An 11978-nucleotide genomic window follows, 5' to 3' on the forward strand; every position below is an offset into this window, starting at 1 on the left:
CAGCCCAGCCCTTAGGCGCTTCATTAATGACTAGTAGGTATTGGGATTTGGGATGCATTCCCACGCTGAATCATCCACAAGTCCAATTAGGACTAGGAATCCTAAGTCTATACCCCTCCAGAGTCCAGAGTCCAGAGTCCAGACTCCAAACTATAAATTAAATTTTCTTTCTCGTTTAAACCCCAAAACTCTTTCTGGGTAGTTTCTACGTTGTGGTGTTGAAATTCCTTCTTTGTTCTCTCGTTCTGTCCCTCTCCATCGTCCCAGATATTCTTCTCCTGGCTGTGAAGTCTTCAACGTTGCTAGATTTATTTGTATTTGATCGAGAAGCAAATTAAGATGGGAGAGAGAAAGGTTTTGAATAAATATTTCCCTCCGGATTTTGATCCTTCAAAACTTCCCCATGGGATGAGGAGGCAGCATCAGCAGAAGAACCAAAAACAAATCAAAGTAGGGATGATGCTTCCTATGACTGTTCGTTGTAGAACTTGTGGGATTTATATGTACAAAGGGACGAAGTTCAACTCGAAGAAAGAAGATGTTACTGGGGAAAATTATTTGGGAATTCAAAATTTCCGGTTCTACTTCAAATGCACCAACTGCTCTGCTGAACTCATTATGAAGACTGATCCACAAAATTCAGATTATGTTGTAGAAGCAGGTGCAACTCGCAATTTTGAGCCTTGGCGTGCAGTTCAGGATGATGAAGAAGAGATGACGGGAGATGCAATGAAATCCTTGGAGAAGAGAACGATGGATTCAAAAAGAGAGATGGACAATCTTGCAACATTGGATGAATTGAAATCAATGAAGTCTAGACATGCAAAGGTGAGAGAAGATGTGGTGGTGCTTTTGGAGGCCTTGCAACGCAATACTGAGCAGGAAAAGGAGAAGAAATTATTGGCAGAACAAGAAGAAGAGGATGAAAAACTCATACAGTCAATTTTCCCCCAGGAGTCAAAGAAGAATTCTGTTAGAAGGATCAATGACAATGATGACGACGACAACGACGATAATGATGTTTTAAATCAGCTTTCATCATCAAATGTTGGTTCCAAGAGGATGAAAATTTCTCTAGAAGCAGGGAAACATACAAATTGGCTGAGAAAAGGCAGTAGTACATTTGACAGCTTCACTACTCACGAAACTCATTTAGTTAGAATTTCGGTTGTGAAGAAGAAGCCTTTACCACCTTCTACTTCTACTGATGAAAGCAATCACGAGGAAGATCAGAAGAACAAGCAGCAAGAAGAGGATGAGCCAAAGGCCATTGATACAACAAGCACTGTACTTGAGTCCTTGTGTGAAGAATATGGTAATGATGAAAGTGATCAGTAGCACTATTTGTAATTTACCTCCTTAATTTTTTAAAGGATCATTATTTTCTTGGGTGAAAAATAAATAAAAAATATTATATAATGCTCCATTAGTTGTTTTTAAGTCCTAATAGTTTTGGCTTCTATTGATTCTGTTATTTTGTTGTCTTATTTATTTATTTATGTTTTTTATTTTTTTGTTTTGTTTTTATACTACAACAACAACCATAACCTTATCCCAACTAAATGGGGTTGGCTACATGGATCCGAAGAGGCCGTGACAACAATAGAAGTATGAGAAGTAAAACGAAGTAAAAAAGGAAAAATAAAATTACTAAAGGAAAAAGTCTAAGCAGTAGTCAAAGCAGCATACCAAGAACATCCCCCTACAAGGGGTTGGCTACATGGGTCCTTGTCCTCTAAACAACTCTATCCGTGGTCATACTAGGCTCGAGCCCTACCACATGCATATCTTTTCTTACCACTTCTTCAATAGTCATTGTAGGCCTGCCCCTTTTTATGTGGTCTATTAATTGATATATGATTGCATCTATCATAGTCAAATAGTAAAATATAGTATTGGAATAGACCATTGTAGGATTGGAAAAATAATATATTTTTCATGTGGTTAGAATGTCAGTGGTTCTATTTGGATTATGTTGCTTCTCTGTTTTGGAAGTTCTATTTTATGTCTGGGGCTGTTTTGGGGTATTGGATTTTTAATTTGGGACTTTGGAATTTTTCTTGTTTTGTTAAGTTCTTTGAGTTGATGATGCATTTCCTGGTGTGGTTGCTGAAGTGAGGTAGTGGATTTTGGTGGAATTTTCAAATTATATGAGACACCGGAGTTTTAATATGCTGTGCTTTCTTTTGTTTGCTTCAGTTCATTGAGTAAATAATACATTTTTCCTATGTGGTTTGTCAGTGTTGATTGAGCTATAGATCTCAGAAACTCCTCTTTGAGGTGTTGCTATTTTCTAAAAATTTGATCTTACAATTCAGCTCTTCCTCCTTTCCCGGATTTAAGGAAGTGTTGAGGATCAACTAAGATAGGAATCTGATAATTGCAGATGAGACAATGATTCCCTTTTAGGGTTTTGATATTTTATTTCCTTTTTGAAGTGTTTGTGAGATATTAAGTGCGATTGTGATGTTTCTGGCATATTGATTAGCTTCCCCTTTTATGTGGCAGTGGTTTTAAAAGCTCTTCATTTGTTCTGTAGGCTTATTGAATTCATTTAAAGCAACTGTCATATGGAAACTTCATAATAGGTTCATTAAAATGCTTAGACCATGACCCTGCTATGAATTGGAAGTCCAGAAGTGAAAATGCTTGGACCTTGGAATCATTTCCATTATATGTATCTTCTTCCTGTATTTATTGGATCGGCTGTTGTAGGAATGAGAATGAGAAATGCAGGATTTCCATGCACATAATGAGTTTCTCCACTTCTTTTGCATAAATCCATCTTTTCTTTTTTCCTTTTTGATTCATTTCTTCGTATTGGGAGTTCAGAGGAATTTTATTGTGTGCATATTCATGGTCTACATAAATTATACTTCTTGGAAATTATAGATGTATAAAATTAAACATGAGTTCCAGTTTTTTTTTTCTTTTTTCACCCTTTCAGGAATTACCATGCTGAAAGTAGTTTCATTGGGCTTGATTTGTTCTCCTATATTTATATTGTTCTATATTACACATAAAAACTGGGAAGGGATTTTACCTCCTTATGCATCGATCTGGTTGGATCACTATCCGTCATTGATGAATTGATGGGATGCTACACTGGATGGACATTTTGGCATTAGGAGATGGATCCTACCAGATGCATCAGGAATATCTCTCTGCATTCTTATGTACAAGAATAGCTGTTCTAATGCTAATGAATCTGAAGATAACCATACAGTTTACATTGCTGCTCTTTTGGTTCATTTTTACCATATCATGCTAGAATGATTGCTGCCATTCTCAATTGTGAAAGTTATAAGATCCACCTAGAATCTTCTGAAAATCAAGGTAGGAAGCTGACGAGAGCCACTGAAGATCCGCATTCTAGATGCAAAAGGCTAGCCTTTCCTAGGTCCTCTGTGATCTTAAAACTTTCAACTATTCTACTTCATAAATCAATGGAGTAAGGATTCTCAAAATATCTTGACATTATAAGTCAGAATTTTAGAGGTGATTCTCAAAATATCTGGACATTGTAAGTCAGAACTTTAGAGGCTTTTCTGTCAGACAGAGAATGTGAAGATTAAGTATCAAAACTAATGACTGTTACTGTGTTTGGCCTAGAAATTATTTGAATTCCTCCTTTATTAGTAAGTTATTGTTTTGGCCAGTTATGTGGTGGAAAGAAAATCCTGGGCTCAGTCGATAATATGTGTACTTCGTGGTTCGTATTGGCAGGTTTTGGGTTCTTTTGGAACTGAGACATTGAAAGCTTGTCAGTGGTGCAGTATACAGTAATGACTTGTTTCTCTTTCTTGTTTAGAAGGAAGCAAGCTTCATCAGCTAGAGACACTGTTGAAGTTGTTGAAGGTAACTAGTTAAACAGTAAAAATTTTATGGGATAATTATTTCTCAAGAGGATTGCAAAGTAATAGTCCTTATTCGTATTGATGCTTTTGTCCAATTATTTTATCATGTCTAACACGCATGATACACACACATACAACCCTCTGTGTGTGCTTGGGGAAGGGGATTAATTGGTAAAATATGTGCAATATATATCTTCATGCCTTCAGACTACTACTGCCTGTGCATCATCAAGACAAGGGACAATCTTATATGTAATTATAAACTTTAGGAACTAAACTGGTGTCAATTTAGTTCCTTGAAGAACATGCATTTTAAGATACTGTAGTCTCTACTGAAGGACTTCCCAAGAAGAAGAATCAGAATAAGGTATTGAATGCTCAAACTGGAGGCCATATTTTCTCTTAACATGTTCAATACAAAACAGTTTCAAAATAGCAGAACCAGAACAACTAGTGGAACCAGGATCTCCAAAACAGAGAAATAGATCAGTTTAGGGAGAAGTTTAATAACTTGAAGCAAAGAAATGGATAAGTCTGATTTTCTGGTTGAGTTCTCTTCTCTATCAGTAGAATATGTATGCAAAATAACTCTGAAATCAGAGGACAAGGATGGCATGCAGACAACCCCTAGTTCTTCTAGAAGAACAGAGTAACAAAACTAAAACTAAGTATTATAGCTATTCAAACTCAGCAGAATAATTCAGAAATCCAGAGAGCACCGAACTAGGAACTCGACTTGAAGAGAATTATGAGCACAGAAAGTTATCAGGAAAAACTTGACATAACAGGGGTGCCACAGGTGCTTAATAGTTGGAATAGACTGCCCCGCTGATGAGAAAATTGGAATATAAGAATAGAAGATATAGAACAGGCCAGGAATCTACCTGAAACCTCCTTTGAATGTACCAAGTTGAACCTGAATGTACCAAGTTGAACCTGAATTCACTCAGAAGATCAGAACTGAATCTCCAGTACTTGCAGAAGAACTGAGGTTCATTAACTCAAAAAATCATTTTTTTTTGTGTGTGTGTGTGTGGGGGGGGGGGGATGTATGCCTTTGCACCTGTTAAGAGTTATCGTTTTATGTTTACCAAATTCTGGGGGTATTTTGATCTTGTTGATGTTCCTAGTTAGTTCTATTGTCTTAGGGTATTTTGGGGTGTTTGGTTGTATTACTTATTGCTGATATTATAAATAAGATCCCCCTCCCCAAGATTTGTAAGTAATCAAATCGTGAGGGAGTTTCATTCTTTCAATCGATCTCTCCCTTCTTCTTCTCTTCTGTTCTCTATTTTCTTCTTCTTCTTTGTTCTTCATTGCTGATCAAGCTTAGGGTTCTGTTCTGTTACATGGTATTAGAGCACCCAACAATGCTGGGATGACCATCGCGACAATAAACCAGTCCTTACCTGGAGCACCCTTGAGGTAGCGTAAAATGCGACGAGCAGCATCCCAATGTATTTGCTTAGGTATCTGCATGAACTGACTAACAATACCCACAGTAAAGGAAATATCGGGGCGAGTAATTGTAATATAGATAAGTTTACCGACTAGGAGTCGGTACTGATGTGGGTCACTAAATTCCTTGTCATCATTAGAAGTACCTAACTTTACATGGGGATCCATAGGAGTATCACTAGGTTTGCAACCCAACATTCCTGTCTCATCAAGTAAATCAAGGACATACTCCCTCTGGGATAAGCTAAGACCTTGAGAACTGCGTACAACCTCAATACCAACAAAGTACCTGATGTTACCCAAATCCTTAATCTGGAAGTTATCATGTAAATTCGTCTTCACCTGTGCAATTCCAGAAGCATCATTACCGGTAACAATAATGTCATTGACATAGATGGCTAAGATGACCACGTTATACCCTTGACGGCCTAACAAAGATAGAGTGGTCAGAAAGCACTGAGAAAACCCACAACCAGCCAAAACACTGCTGAATTTATCAAACCACGCATGGGGAGACTTTTTCAGTCCATAAATTGCCTTATGAAGGCGGCAAACCCGAACACTATCCTCTCCCTGAGAAACATAACCAGGAGGTTGCTCCATGTACACTTCCTCCTGGAGATCACCATATAAGAAAGCATTCTTCACATCCATCTGAAATAGAGGCCAATCAAGATTAACCGCCGAGGAAAGCAAAATACGAATAGAATTCAACCTCACAACAGGAGAGAAGGTCTTGAAGTAGTCGACCCCATAGGTCTCTGTAAACCCCTTGGCAACCAAACGGGCCTTGAGCCGCTCCACAGTGCCATCTGGATTGTACTTAACCGTGTACACTCAATGACACCTAACAAGATCTTTACCAGGAGGTAGATCAACCAATAACCTGGTCTGACAGGGTGGGACAAGGCAGACGTATAAGAGGTGGGAATAAAAGTAGAATGTAATGCAGTAGCAAAAGCACGATAATGGAGTGGAAGATGAGAAACAGAAACATAATTGGCCAATGGGTAAAGAGGATTCTTGAGTGCAAGTACGAGTACCTTTTCTCTTTGCAATGGGAAGATCATCAGTGTCTAAAGTTGGATCTGCAGGCAAGGAGTCAGCTGGTGGCGGTGGAGGGGCGGCCACAATAGGTTGAGATGGCAGTGATGGCGGCTGCTGTTGGGCACGGCGCGTGTAGACCTGAATGTGCGTGGAACCAGGATTTGCAACTAATGGGATAGCAGGAGGAATAGGGGCAGCAACACCACCACCAGTATCAATATCAAGACCAAAGTCAACAGAACTACAGAAGAACCAGCAAAATAAGGGAAGTTTTCAAAAAAGGTAACATCAGCGGAAACAAACTGCTGGCGAGAGACGGGATCAAAACACCTGTAACTCTTCTAGGTATGAGAATAGCTAAGAAGCAAACACTTGATAGCCCTAGGAGATAGTTTATCAAGACCAGGGCAAAGCACATGAACAAAACATTGGCAACCAAAGACATGAGTGGGAAGAGAGAAAACAGCCTGATCAGGAAAAACAATATTAAAAGGAATTTGATTATTAAGAACAGAGGAAGGCATACGATTAATTCAGAAACAAACGGTTAATACTTCATCAGCCCAATAGAACTTAGGGACATTCATATGAAACATCAATGACTTAGTAATGTCTAACAAATGGCGGTTTTTGCGCTCTGCCACACCATTTTGTTGCGGTGTGTAAGAGCAACTAGTTTGGTTAAGGACGCCATTGTCAGAACAAAAGGAGGAAACCTCATGTTGGATTATTTCTAGGGCATTGTCAGTACGCAGAATTTTTAAATGAACACCAAATTGAACCCGAATTTCATTATAAAACTGTTTGAAAATAGATACAAATTCAGATCGATCCTTCAAGAGGTACAGCCATGTCATATGTGAATGATCATCAATAAAACTAACAAAGTAGGAAAAACCTAACCGACTCTTGACCTTACAAGGGCCCCAAATATCAGAATGAACTAACTGAAACAAAGAAGTATTCCTAGACTCTGGATTCACAGGAAAAACAGTACGATGATGCTTGCCAAGCTCAAAAGCTTCACACTCAATGTGGGAGACAGATTTGCAACTTGGAACAAGATGGTGCAGCTTGGATAATGAAGGATGTCCTAGCCAATAATGCCAATGTAAAGGAGACACACCGGAAGAAGTAGCAACCGCTGTTGTAGAAGTAGTGGCAAAATCAAAATAATAGAGGCCACCCTTCTCATGCCCGCCACCAATCGTCGTCTTTGTTGCAAGATCCTGAATGACACAATGAGAAGGATGAAAGGTTATAGAACAATTCAAAGTCTTAGTTAATTGACTAACAAATAGAAGATTAAGAGGAAGCTTAGGTACATGAAGGACATCAGACAAAGAAAGATCAGAAGATAAGAGGATGTCCCCATAACCAGTGACAGGTATAAAAGACCCATCGGCAATAGAAATCCGAGATGGGACAGTGGACTGAGTAAAGGACGAAAATAAATTAGGCTTACCAGTCATGTGAGAGGAGGCACTGAAGTCAATGACCCACAGAGAAGATGAGGAGGCAAAACAAGCAGTGGATGTGCCTGGGTAGCAAGAACAGCTGTAGATATAGAGGAGGATGCCTCAAGTTGCTGAACTCGTTGCAATAGCTGAGAAACCAGGTCACTAGAGGAACTACCACTATCAGTGGAAGACCCATGAGTAGTGTCAGGAGGATGCATAGAATCAGCCGCTCCATCAGAAACTGCAGCGTTTGCAAATTGCTCTCGTGCCCATTGTGGTTTGCCATGTTTCAGCCAACATTTGTCAATAGTGTGGTTAGGACGACCAAAATGAGAGCATCATCGAGAACCACTATCACCAGAAGATGAACCAGCCAGATGAGAACCAGTTCCACGACCACTAGAACTAGCCCCACGACCACGACCACGACCAGATCCAGAACCATGACCTCGAGAAGAGGTACCACCACCATGACCATGCCATCCAGTAGAAGTAAAGAGGGCAGAATTATCCTTGGAGACCGGGGCTGGATCAGATTTCCCCACTGAGGGAGAAACAATTCTCTGCATTCGACAATATGCTTCATTCATAGACGGGATCTTCTCACTAGCCAATAATTGGCTTTTGACGAATTGAAGATCAAAGTTCAATCCAGTGAGAAACTTAGCAACAAAAAATTCAGAACGCTGGGATTTAATCACAGAGGCATCAGTAGATATAGGCTGGTACACATTGAGTTCTTCCCACATCCCCTTCAGTGAACTGTAATATTCGCCAAGAGAGTTTCCTTCTTGCTTGAAAGAGAAAAACTTCTCATACAAATCATAAATTCAAGACAGATTGGTATCTTGAGAATAGCTCTCCTTGAGCTCTTCCCAAACTCCCTTGGCAGTTTTATGAAACATGTAGCAAACCTAGGACCTATAACCAGTAACTTGAGAGAGAAGAGAAATAGAAGAAGAATTGATTGTAATGCTTGAGTGATTTAATTGATAGGTAAGCCCCTCTATTATAAATAGAGGGGAAATTAGAAAGTGATTAAACTAGGCGATGTGGGACTAAAACCCACATAGCCGACATAAATTTAATAATATAAGAAGAGTAAAATTACCCCAAAAAGACCAGAATACCCCCATGGTATTCTGGATTACATATTCCAACACTCTCCCTCAAGCTGGATATACAAATAAGAGAAAAAGGAAAATCCAGCTTGAACTAAATAAAAAAAGAACCCCATAATGATGCTAACACTCCCCCTCAAGTTGGCGCATACAAGGTACTAATGCCCAACTTGAACAAAATGGGAAAAACTAAGTTGCAGCAGAATCCAGCTTGACATATGAATGCAGCTCCCAAATAAACCTTCAAGAACTTGAAAAAATAGATCTTCAAAACTTGGGCAGACATGATTAGCAAACCGGGACTGAAATGTCTTCCAAAAAGGCAGCTTTCAACAATCTTCAATAGCTATCCAGTGATGAATCTCAGATTGTCATAGTGACATAGAATCTTGAAGTGAAATAACTAGAGCAGCAAACAGCGAAAACAAATTGAATCAGGCAGCGGAAAAAAACTGTATCAACCCAGCTGAAAGTCCTCAAATAGGCAACAACCAAATATCTTCAATACTGTTCAATACTTCAATCTCCCCCCTTACAGCAAACTCAACCCAATAACGAAGGATACCCGATGGCAATGGTGGAGAAAACTGATCTTCTATGTTTTGCACCAATGTTCCTGCAAGTTCTGCGTTCTGCAATGTCTGCAGGTGTATTGTACATAATCCCCCCTTCACGTGTAGTACACGTGGACATAACAGAGATGATGTAAGAGATAGGGCAAAAACATAATATTCCAGAATTTTCCAAGAGGTGCTAAGGGTAATTAAAAAGGAAGGAATGGCAAAATTGTAATTTACCAGAAGTTTCCAAAGGTGTTATGGGTAAATACCAAAGGTATGGGATATGAAGGGAATTAGAATTATTGAAAGGGAACGGTATTGGAAAAAAAGGATGGCATGACTGTAATTTGGTGGAAACCCACTTTTAAATACAATCCAAGCCAAAGGACAAACTGGAAATAAACCAGAATTTTCAAGGGTCATTTGGGTAGTCAAATAGGGAAATGGCAGAAGTGCAAATAACACAAAGTTGAAAAAGGGATGGCATTCTGGTAAATATGGTGAATAGTATAGGATTCCTTTGAAAGAAACAAAGAGGGCTGTAGGGCAAGGAGTAAATAAGTTCAAAAGGTAAGGGCAAAGCTGGAATTTTTAAACACCATCCAAGCCAAAGGGTAAACTTGGAAGGGAAATAACTAAAAAGTATGTTGGAATTAGGGATAAAAGAAGGGGCATTTATGGAAAGTGTGTAAATAAAATAAAGAAAAAGGAATCGTGAGAAAAAGGGGAAAGAAAGTACCATCTCCTTCAACCTCTCTTCAACCAATTCCAAGAACCAGCCACAAGAGAAAAACGAGAACTAGGGATCGATTCAAATAGGCAGTAAGCAGCAGAAGAACTGCAGCAAACCAGAATTTGATTCCACAAGTAAACCTTCAAAAGCAATCGAGGTAAACAGCAGCAGCGACAGTCGATGAATCGATCCAAATAAAATTTTGCACAGCAAGAATCAATACCACCAAGAAGAGACTTGATCGATCTTACAAAAAAAAGAAGAACCAGTGTGCAAAATCTCCGTTCTACAATCACCCAGATGCTGGACAGAACTGATTCAAAAAACTGGGCAGAATCGATGCAATAACCTTCAATCTCCAGATGAAAAGATAAACAACAGCAATCGATTTCTGCAATAACCAGAAATCAGCAGCAGGATTTTTCAACTAGAAATCCATATCAGTAGCAGCCATCGACTCCATTGAACAATTCTTCGAACCAGGAAAGGCCAACAAACAACGGTGGAAGAAAAAAATAGAGATCGAAGAGATGCAGGCACCATCGATTTCAGCTTTCGAAGTAAATAATCGCAGCAGTGGCACGCCAAGACCCTTTAACACTGCAGAAATTTTTCAGAACTGAAACCACAAGCTTTCAATGTATAACCACACGATTTCCAAATAAATGAATAAACAAGGATGAAACGAGCAGGAAACCCTAGTTCTTCTTTTCTTTCTATGAACTAGGGTTTCTCCATAAATCGGAGAACCTTGAAACGACTCTCAAAATTGCAAATCTTAGAGAGGATCAGTCACTGATTACAACAGCTCTGATACCATGGAGCAAACCTAGGACCTATAACCAGTAACTTGAGAGAGAAGAGAAGATAGAAGAAGAATTGATTGTAATGCTTGAGTTATTTAATTGATAGGTAAGCCCCTCTATTTATAATAGAGGGGAAATTACAAAGTGACTAAACTAGGCGATGTGGGACTAAAACCCACACAGCCGACATAAACTTAATAATATAAGAAGAGTAAAATTACCCCAAAAAGACCAGAATACCCCCATGGTATTCTGGATTACATATTCCAACAAAACATAATATTAGAGGCTATGGTAGGTTCCATGCTATTCCAAAGCCAACAAAGAAGGGTTGCATTTTCGGCCTTCCAATCGTCATATTTGTCATCAGTAGGATCAGGTGGTGTCATAGTGAGATAAGACATCTTCCGGCGAGCAGTAACGTAAACTTCAAAAGCTTGAGACATCATTCAATTTGATGGTAGTAATCTGAATATTGAAGTTGTCCATAGGAGGCTTAGAATCAGCCATGAGATCAAATAAATATTGTTAAACAATACTTGGGATAGGTAGAGAGCAGAGACATCCAACAATAAGAGGGATAAGGCACAAAATCGATTTCAGCCTAAACCCAGATTAGGGTAAATCGACCAACTTCAGAAGGAGGCTAAACAGCCCAATATGCGATCAATTATTGGTGTAGACAATCACCAAAAATAAAAGGGAATAAAGGTGCCCAAACCAGCAGCCAATGTGAAGAAGAAATCCCACGAGAAGAAGAAACTCGATCTCACAGGGTTTTGAGAAATCGATTTCTCAGATGGAGACAAACATTACTTCAATCTGCAGTAATCTCAAACAGCATCAGGTGCAAGGATAAACACGATCAATCTTCAGCATATCAGGGAACCCTAGTCCTTCATTAGTGTATGACTAGGGTTCAGACAAGAATATACA

At 39.1% G+C, this 11978-nt stretch overlaps 1 protein-coding gene across 1 annotated transcript; it reads left to right on the forward strand.

The window, feature by feature from the left end:
- Positions 1–339: 339 nt before the first annotated feature.
- Positions 340–1338, forward strand: LOC122651880 (splicing factor YJU2-like). The gene has a single exon (XM_043845443.1). The coding sequence runs from the start codon at positions 340–342 to the stop codon at positions 1336–1338; it is 999 nt and encodes a 332-aa protein (XP_043701378.1).
- The last annotated feature ends 10640 nt before the right edge of the window (positions 1339–11978 follow it).

The sequence above is a fragment of the Telopea speciosissima genome, chromosome 1, assembly GCF_018873765.1.
Source record: "Telopea speciosissima isolate NSW1024214 ecotype Mountain lineage chromosome 1, Tspe_v1, whole genome shotgun sequence".
In the NCBI taxonomy this organism is placed as follows: domain Eukaryota; kingdom Viridiplantae; phylum Streptophyta; class Magnoliopsida; order Proteales; family Proteaceae; genus Telopea; species Telopea speciosissima.